This window comes from Lissotriton helveticus, chromosome 6 (assembly GCF_964261635.1).
Source record: "Lissotriton helveticus chromosome 6, aLisHel1.1, whole genome shotgun sequence".
NCBI lineage: Eukaryota > Metazoa > Chordata > Amphibia > Caudata > Salamandridae > Lissotriton > Lissotriton helveticus.
In genome coordinates this window covers 1,091,327,356-1,091,343,712 of record NC_136067.1, presented here as the reverse complement: position 1 = coordinate 1,091,343,712, position 16,357 = coordinate 1,091,327,356, and the positions used below count along the sequence as shown (strand labels likewise).

Genomic DNA, 16,357 nt, shown 5'->3' with positions numbered 1-16,357 from the left:
ATTGGTTATGTGGTAAGAGCAACTATGAATGTGTTGTACCAAAATGAATAAAATGTTCTTATAAAAACAAAAAATCCAGTTGTTTTCGTTCTGCAGCTGTGTCTTGCTAGATAATGTTCATCATCCGGTTGCAGAATTTCTAAAATCTGAACTTGAGTTGGCTATTATTCTGTCTGCATTTGTTAAAGTGTGTGGACTCTAGATTTGGAATTCCTGTTGTATATGTTGCTTCTGTGATCCATTTTGCTTTCGGTCTTTAGCATGTATAGTAAACACCAAGGGCATGTTAGAGCATCACAACTTTTGGGATACCCTACAAAGTCTAACATGCGTTACATGCAAAATAGCCAGCAAACAACCAAAAATAATGCAAAGCAATTGCTATTCCAATGAACAAGAGCTTTGGCATTGATCAAGTTGAGGCATGCAATTCTACAATCCATACAACTTTTAGTAATAGTATACATTTCCTCTCAATGCAAGGGAACAGTAGCTGGAATGTGTGACAAATAGAAATTTGTAGATGGCTACTAAAGAGCAGGTGTCAGGATCTTCTTGTTAGAAGGAATGTAAGAAGTTCTTAGAGTCGGAGAGAAATACAAAACACTAAAAAGAAACTGACTCAACTACTTTTGAAAATGCTCACTTTGTTGAGTTAGTTTCAGAAGGAGACTATGCTTTTCTAGGAAAATTAAATACAATGTGTTTTGTACAGCATGGGGTTACAAAACCGTGCTACATTTAAAATATCTATAAATGTGAAACAGTACAAAGGTTTTAGTGGTCTTTAAGCTGGTATAAAAAGACTTGCTATTGACCAATCAAATGCAACAACACAAGTTAAAATACACCTTAGCATTTTCATAGTAAATATATGTCTTAATCCACAGATACTGTTAAAATCTCGTTATCAGGCCCACTCTTTTTGCCGGGAGGCAAAACTTCTACAACCATTCAATTTTAAACAATCTTATAAATTCAGTTTTAATCTCTTAATTGCCAATTTCTACTTCATCCTCAAGCTTTTATGCCTTTATTATTGCAAGCATGTTGGAGGAAGCACATAATCAGTTTGACCAACACACATAGTCACTATGATCAGAATAATTGCAGTCATGATTTCCAGGATTTTCTCTCAAGTTCCAGATTATCCCTGACGGCCAAGACCAGGTGATGCTCAGACTGAAATCAAAGCCATTTTGAATCTCGTGAAGGAAGGAATGAATGAAACTGAATTTGTACAGCTCAGACAGCTACCCAAAGGTGTCCTGGCACTATAGATACATGCCACACGAGAAGAAGAAATAGACAAAGAATAAAGAGGGAAAAGAAGGGAGAAAATAGGAGTACTGAAAGAGCCAGGTTTCAAGTTGTCTACGGAAAGAGTTGTAATCTGTGAACTGTGGTCACGCAAGGTGACTCCCAGACCTACGATTCTTTTTTTTAATGGGGTTTAGTAGTACTGGTTGTCACGTTAAGGTAGGCACCCAGGAATAACAAAACATAAAGAAGAAAACCAGGTCAATGAGGTAGAAGATAGCTCGCTTCCTGGTCAGCTGCTCTGGATCCTTGGTGGTCCTCTTCCCTGGAACCTCGTTGTAGACCCTTTCTTCGAGGTGTTTTCTTCCCCTTTGGATAAACAAGTTGGAGTCAGTTTTAGAGTGAAACCTCCTTAACAGTTTTTCCGTTACCACACCCGTGAGTTTCGTGCACTATCAAACCAGGTTGTCTTGTGCTACCTCGATCCTGGCAGTGCTCATACTGTATAAGCCCTGACTAGGCTCACCCTCTTTCAACCCCGGTCATGCCCTGTGACCTTCCCTCCCACCACGGAAGTATAGTGAAGTACCCAAAGATTGGTACTTGCCTGAGGCAAAGGCCCTCTGGGATCGGGCAGGAGTCGTCTCCGCATCCTCTGCACCCTTTGGACCACTGGACGTGATAGTGTTATTGAGGTACCTTCCTCCATTGGACTCGCATTGCTCTCCCTGGCTCGTCCTGGCAAACTCCTCCGTCTTCACTTTTGCTGGTTCCGCTATCCGAATCCGCGTCCCTACGGTTTGCGCCGTCTCCTGTCTTTCCTTCCGAACTCACTTTCACCAACGTTGCTATTCTTTCATTGATCGTCCTCTCACGTCACCTCCTGGCAGCTTTTCATTGTCTCACTCTTTGCCGCCATGCTGATGCACACGTCAGTGGTCGCACTGTTGCTGTCTTGTATTGATGTGGCAACCGGCGCGGCCATCTTGGAATCCCCAAGGACCGGGAGGGCCGGATCACTTGAACATTCTTAGATATAACAGAAGTGAGGTCCAAAGTTTCACCAGGAGATAGGAAAAATCTCTCCCTCTACATCTCTGCCTACTTATGCTGTTTTTTAGGGGTTTCAAGCAGAAGATTGGAGGAGGAGGATCCAAGCAGTCGATAAGGCTGATAGGTTAAAAAATGTTTCCAATTACATTTTGAGCCCAGATTATACACTTTTGTGAGACAGTCACAGTACTTTGAACAATATGCATTTCCTTATAGCCAACCAGTGGATTACTTGTTGATGATCCGAGGCAGAGGAGCAAATCTGTGATTTCAGAAGAAATCTGGTACCTCTATTTACCTCCAGCTGGGGTAGATTAATAAGGGCTTGAGGAATTCTTAAGAAAAGTGCCATGCCGTGATCCAGGTGATATGTTATTAGGGCTTTGATTAAAGTCTTGCTTTGAATGATGTAGGAAGGCCTATTATTTCTCAGGGATTTTAGAAGCCAGAAACTGAAGGAGCATGCACCTGTAGTCCTGAGCTTACATTTCAACTGTGTATCAAAGACTATACTTACATTCTTTGCGGTATTGGATGGGGTTTGAGGTTCTCCCACTGCAGCTATTCAACACCCAGGGTAACCGGAAGAGAAGTTTATGCCAAAGAGCAGGGTCACCATTTCTCCCCATTAAGCTTTAGAAGTTCTCTTTCATCCATGATGCTACTATGTGCATACAATATGAAAAGGCTTTTCTTGTGGTTGCTGCATCCTCAGAGGTGGATATGGTTATCTGAGTGTCATCTGCGGATGAGGATATTCTGAAACTGAGAACACTTAAAATGTTTGCCAAAGGGACCAGGTAAACATTACACAAAGTGGGGTTCAAGACTTAGGCCTGTGGAACTCCACTTGTAATAGAGACAGGACTAGAGTGATGGGTTGAAGTATTCACATTTTGGTATGGTCCGATAAGAAAGAAGCAAACCATTTTAGGACGAGTTTGCATATATCTGATTCTATCAGTCTTTTAAGTAGGGTCAGGCGGCAGACCGTATCGAAGGCCACTGAAAGATCTAAAAAGACAATGGTAGCCATGTCCCAGTTCATCCTAATATTGTCAGTAATTGCACCCAAAGTCATTTTGGTGGTAAACCCAGATCTAAAATCTGATTGGTATACATTTAGAAGCTGGTTGATATCAAGATATGAGCCAACTGAAATATGATAGCGTTCGCAAGCATTTCTGTAGGTACTGGGAGAAGTGATATTGGTCTTTAATTATCAAGTAAGGCTGGATCTGCTGAGGTTTTCTTCGGAAGGTCTAGCCATTTCGTGTTTCCACGCTTTATGGACCTCTGCAGAAGAGATCAAAGTTTTGTGATAATAGGAACAGTTACTTATTTTTAACTTACGGCACACCCATGGAGGATAAAGGTCTAAAAGGGATCCAAATTTACACTTTAAAAGGAGGTCTTGTACGCACCGGATTTCGAGCGGAAAGAAAATGTGATAGAGGTACAATGTTTGGACATATCTGCAGAAGTTCCTTAACACTATGCTTAATATGATCTATCTGTTCATGTATAATAAAGGGGCTGTTAGGCAAGTGTGTACAACACTCAGAGCTTACTGTTGCATAGACCTGCACTTTGGCTGCCAGGAGGTAATAGTAAGCCACTCTATTCTGCAGGAGCATTGTTTTGTAGAAATCTGCATGGTTGGTCATCAACTCTAAGGACATGGTTGCTTTGACTTCTTCTTTTAGTATTTCAGCATGGAGTCTAGCTCTTGAATTGCCCTTCCGTTACCATAATTTGGAGAAAAGATGGGGTTGTGCTTGACCTGCCATCTTTGGAGAGGGTGGACAGCAGACTGCCTGATAGCAGGGGCGACGCAGTCCGAGTAACCACCCCACCCATTCTTAAGACATAGGGAAGGGCTTCTAAAACAGATGAAATTAACATATCCTTCTGGATTACGAGGTTTGTGAAACACCATGCCAGTGGGAAGCTGATACTCATGAAGGTGTTGATTTGAAAAGTAAAGTCTCAACAACAGTGTCTCATGCATTCAAGCCCAGAATGACACGCTGGGTGCTTGTTTCCAGTGCTCACAGACCAACCATGTTCATGTCATGGCAAGATGAGTTACATTAGGCCAGTAATGACCTAGGTCAGCCGGAGGCAGCTTTCGGGGGTGGGGAGGTCTGAGGGTGTGTGCAGCATACCTGCACTGGAAGGAGAGGATCCATGTTGCAAGGCCACAACACTTATCAGCTGTGTTGTGATGAGCAGTACTTGATAGGGCCCATACCAAAGAAGCCGCAGGGGTGTTGTATTCCGGTTTAACTTGATAAACACCCGGTCACCAAGCAGAAAGGGAGTGGCAGGCTTCGGTCGGGCACCGGGGTAAGGCAGCTGGAATCTGAGAACGGAAATTGTAGAGACAGCATATAAGCTTTCTGCAATCCTGTAGAACTGCATCATTCAGTTGAAAGTCTAAATTAGCAGCAGAGTTGGGAGATTTTAAAGCCAATACCTTTGCTCAGCTTAGTTACATAAGGGCAGGGCATCAGGCCACTTCAATTGTTTCTCAGTACATATTTTTGCTATCTTTTTCTTGAGAGTACCATTGTTCCTTTCCACCTTGCCGACTGACACTGGTGATGGGGCAGTCGAAGCACTGCTCTATCTGTAGGACTTTGCAAGTCTACACTACGTGAAAAAAGAAGTGCATTCCTTGGTCATTTAAGAGGTGATTTGGAATTCTGAACTTCGGAAGGAAGTCCCTAAGTAAGAGATTTGCAACTGTAATGGCATATGGTGTTGTGCAGGCGTAAGCTTCCAAGCACCCAAAACACATATAGACAATAACCAGGACATATGAATATGATGCACACCTTTCTTCTAAACCGAGGAACCAGGACCTTGAGTAGGTCCAGCACACGTGCTCCTTGGGATAATACTCTAAATACTGTGGTGTGTTGTACCTTATAGACAAAGGAGGAAAGTGTTTATAGGGTTGCGGGTCAGAGGAGTAGGCTTCAATAGGAGGAAGTGCCCTCACACATCCAGAAAGGTGTCATGCTTCATCATTTGGGCATCCTCCTCGTCGGGCCTTCGCTGCAATGCATGACGGACACCCACTAGGGTGCTCTTTTCCGAAGATCTTTTATTTGCTTTATGATGGGTTGTGGGTGTTGTGTGTGTAGTGTGGTGATAGGGGATGAATTGAAATAGGTGAAATGATGCTAAATATAGAATTATTTTAATGGTAAAACCCACTACCCTAATTAAAAACTGTGAGGCTCAAATGGGAAACAATGGTCCAAAGGAGCAGTCTGAATCATTAGTTGTAACGTAAGGTCAACATGTTTCTTGCCTATACCTGTCCTCATAGGATCAAATGGCAGTTCTTCAGGAACAAATAACCGTAACCTACACTACTTAGTAACTAGATTCAAACCTTTGTGTTGGGTGCTAAAGTAGACAGTCACACATCAGACAACATAGCACAATTGTACCTTGTCTTAAAAAATGACCCTAATTGGGGCCAGATCTGATCTCAAGAGGATCAAGCAGAGTGAAACGCTCATTAGGATCTCAGGTGCGAACTGGTGCCTTCCTTAGGACCTACCCCAGCTCTGCTTCATCATCGGAAACGGTCTAGTGGGCGTTTTGTCCCCTCAGGGCAGACAGGAGGTAAAAACCTCCTGTCTGCCTCAGGGTTGAGATAGAAAGGCTGGTAGGTCATTTTGGGGGTGGGGGACTCAGCCTGATGTGTGGGTGGGCCACCTCTACCACTCAATATAAGGCAACAAGAAAAATCCCTGGGGATAGTTGACTTTCTGTTCCCCTGGGGGCAGATTAGGGAGTAAAATCCCCCAAATTTGCCCCTGGGGGGACAGAAACGGTTCTGCCCATTTATTCTGTGGTTGGGGCTAGAACTGAGATGTTGTAGCGTCACCCCACTGTTTGTAACTGCACAAAATATATTCCCTGGTGTCTACTAGGCGCTCTGCCCACTTTGGGCAGTTTGGAGGTTGAAACCCCTCAAATACGCTAAGGGGGCTGAAAGAATATTGTGGCCTTTTTCTTTTGAGTGGGGGACTCAGCCTCTTGTGTGGAAGGGCCACCCCCACCCCTCAGTTTCTGCCAGATTATTTTTTCTCTGGGTTCTAGTGGCTTTCTACCCACCCCGGGGGGACCAATTGGGTGGTAAATCTGCCCAAATCCACAGCAGCTGCAGAAAGGTTCTTTTGGTGATTTCTGGGGTTGGGTTTGGTCTTGTCAGAGGACCCCCCCCCCCTCAATTTATGGCAGAGGATGGCATCCCTATGGTATAGTGGGCTGTCAATTCCCCTGTGGGGGCAAATTGGGTTTCAGGGCCTCCTAGCCTATTTCCAATGGGGCCGCTCCCCCTGGTGCATAGTGGGTGGATCCTTGCTTGGGCATTGCCCTCCTGATAAGATCACCAAGCAGGGATCCACCAGTTAAAGTACCATTAAAAAGATTAAATTATCACCTTTCCAATTATACCCTCCCCATCCAAATCAAGGCTTTGCGGGCTGAAATATGTCCTCGAGCACCGATGTAAATGAGCCAATCGGCTCATTTGAATTTCACTTTATCTGTAATGATGTCTGCATGCTATAAGAAAAAAACGGTGTCAGGCTTTTGGGGAAGCCCATTCCCAGAAACCCGAGCTAAAATTTGAAAAAGGAAATCCCTCTGGTGTGGTGCTAGAGCCAGAGGGATTTCCTGCCCCTAATGCAAGGATGTCCTGGAGCTGTTCAAAGCACCCGAGTGCTGCTGCGCTGGACGGCTCCAGCATGTCCTTTGCATGCAAGAGAGTAATGGTCTAGTCCTAGACTATTTAAGGAAGCGCACCTCCCCCCCCCCCCCCCCCAAATGGTCCAGAATATCGTCTATACTGTTGTTCTAATACAGTTGTGGAATACCTCTGGAGGAAAGTTAAATAGTTCCCATATATTGTTAAACAGCCCTGAGGTATAACAGTTCAACATCTGTGTGATGCTGCCCTTAGGGCGCCACTGGAGGGGGACCTCTTGGATTACATCACTGCTTGTGAACATAATTTATTAGTGGTCGCTGCTTTGGTGTGCAGATGTGGTCTCGACACTAAGCTCTCTCTGGAATGAAATGCATAAAACCTGTATTAAATTCCGTCAGTTACAGTGGTACTTTGGAATGCATTATGAAAGCTCTCTTAAGCCCACAACTACAATTAAAACTTATTGTTGAAGTAGATGATGGATGAGTGAAACCCAAGTCAGATGCCAAGATTCCACAAAGCTGAATTAGAGACAGATAAAAAAAAAGCAGATTTATTAATAAAGATTAATGTTAATTTTTGTGTGTTTAAGTTAGCGTTAGTAGACCACAAAAACGAATTCACAGCGCCTCTTAGCCTGGCTGCACTGACAACTGAAAAAAGATATCTTTTGAAAGACCTACACATGAATTATTTTCTCGCTCTTTAAGTGTTTTTCTTTTTTCATAAAAATGACAGAAATGTGATCTGTCCTGTGGTGTTGTTTTTCTACTGTACCAACTAATGTGCTTCGAAGGATGCCTGCATGTAATGTTGCAAATGTTCATGGTTGATGCTGCTTCCGGTTCAACTATGTTCCTATTTATGTTTAAACAGTTCATTGTCCAATCATGTAATGTAATTTCCCCTTCTTTACAGGGTCAAGGGGATAATGTATTTTTCACAATTGAGTGGTCTTTAGAGTTCCTGTTTTATGTAACATCACTTCTGCAATTTTGATTGGATTGTGTGATGTATCTTGTATTAGTACAGCCCATGTTACCACCTTATGCTATGTCAAGTTCCTGATTCTCTGTTCCTGTGAACCTATAAAAAAGGGCCTTATTTGCGATGTGTGCTAAAGCTTTTTGGCTATTCTTTGAAGGTAGGCTTCATGTTGGTGGTCTTGCTGATTTTGTACTTAGATATGTTAAAGACCTTTCCTGCCTTGTAAATTGAGGGCAGTCCCTGACCGTTTGCTCTTAGACTCCGAGTTTAGGATATTTTATGAATTAATGAGTTGATTAACCATTTGTCTTTTTGCTTTCTGTAATTATTTTTTAAACAAACTTTCATGGTTGGACTTTGAATCTTGTCTTGTGTAGCTTTTCTTTATTTGCCTTGGGCACTTGTCCTTTGGGACTCATACGGCTGTGATCTGTCTAATCTGTGCTAACTTTGAATACTTTTTTGCCACTGAGTTCTGGGCTGTTTGACAAACCTCTGTTAAATAGACATGCTCTGCCACGTCACCCTTAGCCGCAAGACGGTGGCAGTGGCATTCTGGAGATAATTGATGGTCGCGAATGTTGGTATACCACTGGGATAAGATAGAACATTGACACTAAATTCCTAATGCCCCAACCAGTTTCCTACCCCATTTACTCCTACTCTACACCCTCAATAGGCTTAGTTCTTCTAAGTACAGCTGCCATAAAGACCTGCAGGTGCAGCTGTCATACAGACCTGTTATTAACAATATACATAGAGTGCAGTTCGGGGTCCCCTATCAATCATTAGCTTTTGTTTTTACCAACCTTTGCAGCCTTTGGTTGTGACTCAGTCAATAACCTCCTGGCTCTGCCGACTGGATTATTCATCTCTCACCTCATGCCACTGGTTGTTTGGGTGTATCCTTCTGCCTTTATTCCAGCGCGTGCACTTGAACAGCACCAGGACCTGAGACACAACATTAGCCCTTTCTGTGTGCTTCTTCTGGCTTCCTCCTATCTGGTCTGCTCTGATGTAATAAAGCTGCCAGCCTTAGCACATTTATCACAAATTCATGGTTTTGTGAATGTCTGTTTTTGTAAAGGGGCACAATGCATCAATAGAAAAAAGGACACAACCTCCTGTACCTCACAAACACACCCAGACACTAATTTCATCATCACTGTGCAGAAAGGATTAGCAAGTATGACATCAGACCTCTGAAGGCAGCTGAAAGGAAACTAGGCATGTGAGGTGGTCCGCAGTGAAGGTGGGTGTGGATGGGGGCTGCCTGTGGGAGAATGTGTGCAGATACTAAGCAGGGGTTGTTCAGGAACTCTTTGGCATCACCTCTGACAAGAGACAAATATGTTGCACATTAATCATTAATTTTGTATTCCAGGCTAAAATATCACAGGTAGGGGGCAAATACTATCCATTGCCCTATGTGATTTTGGTTTATTTTCCACTCGGAGCACAGGTGCAACTTCCATTTAGATCCTTTTGAGGCATTTTGTATAAAAAGAGCTTGTTTAGTGCTGGGCCAATATGAGCAAATGTCAGTTATGAATAGTTTTCCCTGAAGATACCTTTTAAACCAAAAATGCCTTTAGACCCTACTTTTGTTCAGTAATGTTATGCAATTATCAGTGGAATTTGAGACCTCACAGACCAAGTGACATTTACATTTTAAAAAAACATTGGCAAAGCCAACAGGTCTCGTCTTGGGGTCCCATTCAGTTTTTTAATGGTTTTTAGTAATGCTGTGCACCATGAGTCCTCAATTTGTTTTCCAGGAGTCAAAATATATTGTCTTTGGTGTGGTTGAGGCAGCATTGATGCTAGCAGTCTTGGGTTTTTGGAAATATGGATGTAAAATGGGCAAAGGAGCAGCTAGGAAGACACTGTGAGTCGTGGAATTATTTTGAGGGTTCCATTCCATACCCCCATCTAAATTATGTCCCTAATCTCTAGAAGAGACACAGATTTGACAGTGCTGTGGTATGTTGTACCTTAGTTGCTATCCAACTACTGCCACCTCTGGTAAGCCTTCTTTGCTTGCTGTTGCTACCTTTTAGCGAGTCACATGTGCAAAGGAAGGAACTCGATTAATGAATTGGAATGAAATAGAATCTTAGGCCTCACTATCTCCTTATTCCTCTATACACCTGTCTGTAATTAGTAAGACCGCTAAGAAAGAGGCTCAGTTTAAATAGGTAATTGTCAAAGAGTTTTGTAGCACTTGCTATCACTTTGTCCAAACTTGCACTATAAGTGTTGATGGTGAAAGGAGCATATTGGGTGATTCTTCTAATTGTCGTATGTAATGTCTGTGCATACACTTCCTTTATTCCTTTTGTTTATATCACTGTATGTTTGCAGATCCTTGCGAAAAGTCCTCAGAATATGACGCTGCACGGTTTTCAGCAAGTTCTTTAAGCATCCGTTGTCATGTTTAAATTGAGATTTGAATTACATATGGTAATACAGTAATCTGTATATATGCTTTATTTATGAAGACTAGTCTTTTTCAGCACTTGTGTGTTAACACTTTATACTGAAGTAAAAGCTGAGAGCAAATGCTGATTAAATTATAGTGTGATGCTTCCTTCAGGACCTGCGTAGGAACAGGATCATTCAAAGGAAGTGTACCAACAAGTGCTTGTCCGCAAATTACATTTTGCAATTGTCATGCGCCAGTGGTTCTGGAACAATTTTCAGAGTGGGGGCTGCCATTAACGTTACATTACTGAAGTCATAGGGCTTTTGAAAAAACCATGCGTCACACAAAAGCAAACTTATTCAGCAGGACAGTGTTAAGGGTGTAGTATATAGTTAGTGGTACATTTTGGAGCATACTGTCGCAAACGAATTACTAAAGCATGGTGTGGTAGCGCACTGTCATTTGCTGACAACACATTTATCACTTAAATTACCATTAAGTTTGCAAAGACTTACTGTTTTACTAATTAAAATTAGGCAGCACACTAATGTGTGGACACTGGGTTTCAAGGCATATTTCATTTGCACATAACCAAATGTATTGATTTGTCTCGTTCCTATTGAAATCTTTGTTTTTACCACACTGCAGAATTACAAAATGTGTGCTTCATTTAGTGCTTTCTTAACTGCTAAAATATTCTAAAATATTTGTACAGTTAATTTACTGGTATTTAAATGTAGTTGTATGATATCCTGCTATCTTTCTTTCCTCACTCCATGTACCGAACACGAATGTCATAGTTGACTTTACAAAATCCTCTTGTTTTGCATTAGGAGGGAAAAAAGTAAACACTAACCACCCTTTTAAAAGAATAAACAGGAATTTGTCAGAAAATATAGCTTAACATTTGATCTTTATCTATGAATGCACAGCAAATATGCCAAGATAACACCATTTATTGGGCTCTTTATGGCTCATTCGCCTTCTATGGGAGAGGTGTAGTGCAGCGGCCAGGGCGGCTGACTCCGGAATTATTTTTTTATTATTTTGTTTCTTGTATAGCGCAGGAATTAGACCCCCGAAGGGGTATCTCCGCGCAAACAGTTAGCCCCGGAACACGGGGCTAACTGTTCGATCGCCAGTGGCAGATTAGCTCAGCACCGTGTGACTCTGGGCAATAGCTCGCTTAACCTTCCCGACGGCCCCATCGCCGGAACCATGGCCGGACTGGCTACCGGGCAGTTTGGAATGCTGCTGAGCTGGGGGTTAATTTCGTTGATGGGGGGCCTGCGTGTACTAAACTAAATTCGTTTTGTTTTCATTATTTCGAAGTACACGCAGGTCTCCATGTACGAAATCAGCCCCCACTGCAGTAAAATCTTCCAGCAGCTCGGCAGCATTCCAAACTGCCCGGTAGCCAGTCCGGCCCTGGCCGGAACACCTCTCCAGGGGTAGCTGTGCTCTTTACAAATGCTGGTATTTCATTTCTTAACTCCAGCATGGTCACAGACTTGCTTGATTGATAAACTCATTGTGCCAGAGATCCGCGAAATCCGTTATGCCGAAAGGGAATTCACAGAGGAAAAGGGAACTGTTTGATATAGGAATGTGGACATAAACTTGAGGTGGCCTGCCAGGAGTGGTGGGTTGTATATTAAATCATGCTCGTCTTTAAATGTTTAGCCAAGTACAGAGGATATAGGAAACCTTTTCAAAGAAGTCCAGTGCTGAGCTACAGCAGCTGTCCCATGAACTAGCATTTAAGGAAGACTGCGGGAAAACCCAAGCACACTCATGGAGTGTCCCATGAACAAGTAAAAAAGAGTTCCCGGAAAGCGAGCCCTTGTTAAAAAATACAATGAGCCAGAGAGAGACGTGGTGAAGAGGCTCTGCTCCACAGCAGGGAACAAATACATTTTGGATGGCATCAAACCAATAAAGCCAGTGAATAGAATGCAGACACATTTGAGCTATAAAACACTAAGCCATTGGTACGCAATAGGAGCAATTCATTCCTAGGTCTGCTTTCAGCATGTCCCCAATATATCTTCGCAACTAGACAGATGCAGTGTCTGGTAGGCTTCAACCTAAAGAGCACATCCATCTTAGCCAACACAACCAAAATAGTGTCGAAGTTAAAGCTGTAAACAATCCCAGTTTCTTCTATTTGTCCATTAAATGAATCTTCATCCATTTTTCACTGACTATCATTCAAAGACTGTCATAGAAACGTTTTGAAGCCCTACTGTTGCATACATTGGAATTTAAAATGTAAATTGATATTGAGATGAAATCGGACACAAAGGCCCTCATTCTGAGAGATATGTACTTAGTGCATTATCTTGTGTGCAACTGTGCCTCTGTTCAATATTCAGAGAGCAGAGTTCGATATTTACAGCTTGTGCTACTTGCCCTCCATTCAGGTTTGTACACATTGAAATGGAGAATAACATGATAGCAGTACTTTTTTTAACCTATTCCAACAAGGGTACAGTTTCAATAAGTGTAATTTGCTTCCATGATTTGCTCCAGACTTTTCCTGTTGGAAATCATTTGGGCAAAACCCCCAGAGAGCCCAATTTGGACCCAAGTAATAATCCTTATTTTGATGTAAATAGAATTTTTGTGCCCGAATTAGGATTAAAGCGACATTTTGAGTAATGGATTAAGCATGGTCTTGAGCTACAATAGATGAGGAAAGGGGCATTCAAGATGGCAGGTAGTTATTTTGTTCAAAAAGTTCTGGGATGCACACCATTCTCTGCTATATTCATCCATGTTTGTCCCGAAATCGTCCAAGGGTGCGTGCTCACTGGTTAGGTGCCTTACCCTGGTGGCACACAGATAGTAAACAATGCAGTGTGAGGTGAAATTTCACCACAAAACCAGTCGCACAGCTAGATTTGTCAATGCACAACGCTTTGATTTTGTCCTCCATTTTACATCAAGTACTCAATGCTTTATTCCTCTTTTTCTGCTTAAACCACGCTTGATCCACACATGGGGTATCATGCTATTTCCCAGGTTTCAAATGTTCAAGATGTGACCTGAAAAAAATGTTCATGTTAGTAAGTGTTCAAAATTGTTCTCTGGCCCTTTGAATTGAGCAAGAAATAACCCAGTTGTTAAATGTTTAGATGAGGTCGAAGTAGAGACAAACCTAGCAATTACTCACTGGAGCTTGAGCACGGAGGATGCTGAAAATTGCCCTCCAGTGGTCAGGTGTAGCAACAAAGTAATAGAGTTTTCAAAACTCTGTAGAAGCACTGGTGGAGAATGTGGCGGTTTGAGGGAAGCAAAGCTGTAAGCTAAGGAAAGTGTTTTAATTCAATCAAATCGAATGGCACCAGAGAGTGGCAGCTGCTTGGCGGGCACTATCTGGTGCCATTTTGCATGCCTATTTCTGTGCATGTTACAATGTAACTTGTGTTTCCGCATTTGGTTTCATGTGTGTACTTGCTGTGCAGGTGGCTGCGGGTCAGCTGAATGACCACTTCCCACTGGTGGTGTGGCAGACTGGATCCGGAACTCAGACCAACATGAATGTAAATGAGGTGATCAGCAATAGAGCCATCGAGATGCTGGGAGGAATCCTAGGGAGCAAGGACCCTGTGCACCCCAACGATCACGTCAACAAGAGCCAGGTAAGCACCGCACCAAATTAAACACCTTCTAAGTGTGCATAATGACACAGTGCAACTTTTTGTCAGCAGCTCTTGTGAAGCACATCTTTATTAAGAAACCAGTGTTGTATATGAATTTAGGACCCTAATGTAATTTTCCCTATTCATGCCCATATATAGGTATAAATCACCCTATCCTTATATAGGCATAGAATTCATAACCATATTTAGAGTTAGCCTATGCAGTCCAAATACGGCATGGCTACTTCCACTAGTTCCGAAAATCCACAACGATTTCTTGGAAAAACACCCGCCTTCAGCAGTCAGGGACTTCCCCCTTGCTTGAATATTGATTTATCCAAGAGCTCATGGAGTTTTCAAAGAACTGAGTCTTTGATGACGTTATGTTCTACCTTACGTCAAACTAGGCACCTTCAAGGTATAAATATGCCCACACTTGCCCAGGCAAACACACGGTGGTTTGGAGCAGTTTGACTATCTACCTACACGACACAGCTCGCCGAAGCAAGTGCTGAAGGAAGCCGTCCCTCCAGCAGACGCACTGAGAGAGAGACGCTGTATTTTCTCTTGCAGAGAAATCCAGCTCCAGTGTTTCCAAGCTACCCTTGCGGGTTGTTGGGAAAACGAGTCCTGAGAGAGATATACCAGACCTCCTTCATTCTTAAACCAAGGTACGGAGCTGATTAGACCCTTAGAGAATTCTTGGATAGATTCTTGTCAAAGAATACTGAAACTAAGCTATACCTCACTTACTTCTTCCCTTGTACTAGACATAGGTTAGGTACACCGGGGTAGGCATATTTTAGAAGCACTAGTTGAGTACTTTTAGTCTTTATTTATTAATGTATGTATTCTATGTATTTTATGGCTTAGAAACCATACCATGCTTTAACAGTATTATTTTATAATACTCTTCGTAATGTACGCATTGTACTTTGCAACCAGTATTACGATTGTAGCAGTTAATTTTTCCTGCATGAGACAGAAGACTGTTCAATAAATACTTTTTATTGAAAACGCCCGTCTCTCTATTTCTCTGCACCTCTGGTGAAATGAAGCATGCACGATTGACTAAGTGAAATAACTATCTACTGTTTCCGCGACTCTAGAGATACATTTCTTATTCTTGGAAAACAAAGTTGTCATGTTTATGCGGTTGTCAGAAACTAATCCCTTCTTGTTTATTCAAGAAAGTTTCTAGTGACCTCTGAGCTAGCTGGCACTCACAATTAAGTCTAATATATTCGATAGAGACCTAGTCAACCTCAGTCCTACGTCACATCTATAGGATATATTATTCCAATGCGCAGAGCCTATTGGGAATATAAGAACTACACTACACCAGCTTTGGCAAAGCCAGTTAGTCTGGTCTTATGGAGCTTGCAGTTTTATTTACCCTCCCCCCCCCTCCCCGCCCCTCCACCAAGCATATGCAATAAAAGTAAGGGTCTAAATGTGGTGTGTATATGTTTGCAAAAACAAGAGTGAATAAAAAGTAACAAAAATTACCCCAACACAAATTTTAAAAAATGAGATGAAAGACGAAATGGACCCATCAACACCGACTTAGAAATCGACTACTTTCTAGGTGGGTGTGCACATGCGCAGAAGCAAAATACTATCATGGTAAAGCGAGCCATTGGTTGAAGTGGGCTGACCAGTTACCCCATACTGTAGGCTGTGGTGGGTAGAAGCAAAATCTAAATGAGGTCTTGATTAAATCATCGGATTTTGCGGAGCATATGAAACATGTCGACCTAGAATATACACATTGGTTCAGTTGATGCTTCTTTGTGTCATGTTATGTTTTTAACCATACCACAGTACCTCTCTAATAAAGGATTTGGGTTAGGGTTTCCTGGAGATATTACTAACCTTTTCTGTCCTACGATTCCAGTAAGGATATAGAGAGTATCAAAGTGCTCCAATCCACTACGAGTTTGTGCCCACCTGGCAGTGAGTAACTCACCAGGGGAGGACCCAATGATGAAGCATGCCACAGGAGTAGCAAGAGGGTGAGAGTTCTATAAGCACTCTTGTAGTGTGCCTGGTGAGCACTAAGGAGCAGGGCATAGTGAATAAATGTTTTGTGAGCCGCCCTCCACTTTTGTTGAATGTATATCAGTTTAGGGAAACTGAGGGCTTTTCTACTGTTCCCCTCTGCTCCACTCTCATTGGGGAGAAAGCATTGGATGAAGAGAGCTGAACAAAATCTTCTCTATGTATGTACAACCATATGTATTTTTCTATTAC

The 16,357-nt window shown here is 42.4% G+C and overlaps 1 protein-coding gene across 2 annotated transcripts in view; it reads left to right on the top strand.

Annotated features, from left to right (window-relative positions):
* Window positions 1–16,357, top strand: part of FH (fumarate hydratase) — a 320,603-nt gene that overhangs the window by 102,336 nt on the left and 201,910 nt on the right. For both annotated transcript variants that reach the window (XM_078648745.1, XM_078648746.1), the window contains exon 4: window positions 13,928–14,104. In XM_078648745.1, coding sequence (XP_078504871.1) covers window positions 13,928–14,104 — 177 coding nt within the window. The remainder of the gene's footprint in view (window positions 1–13,927; window positions 14,105–16,357) is intronic.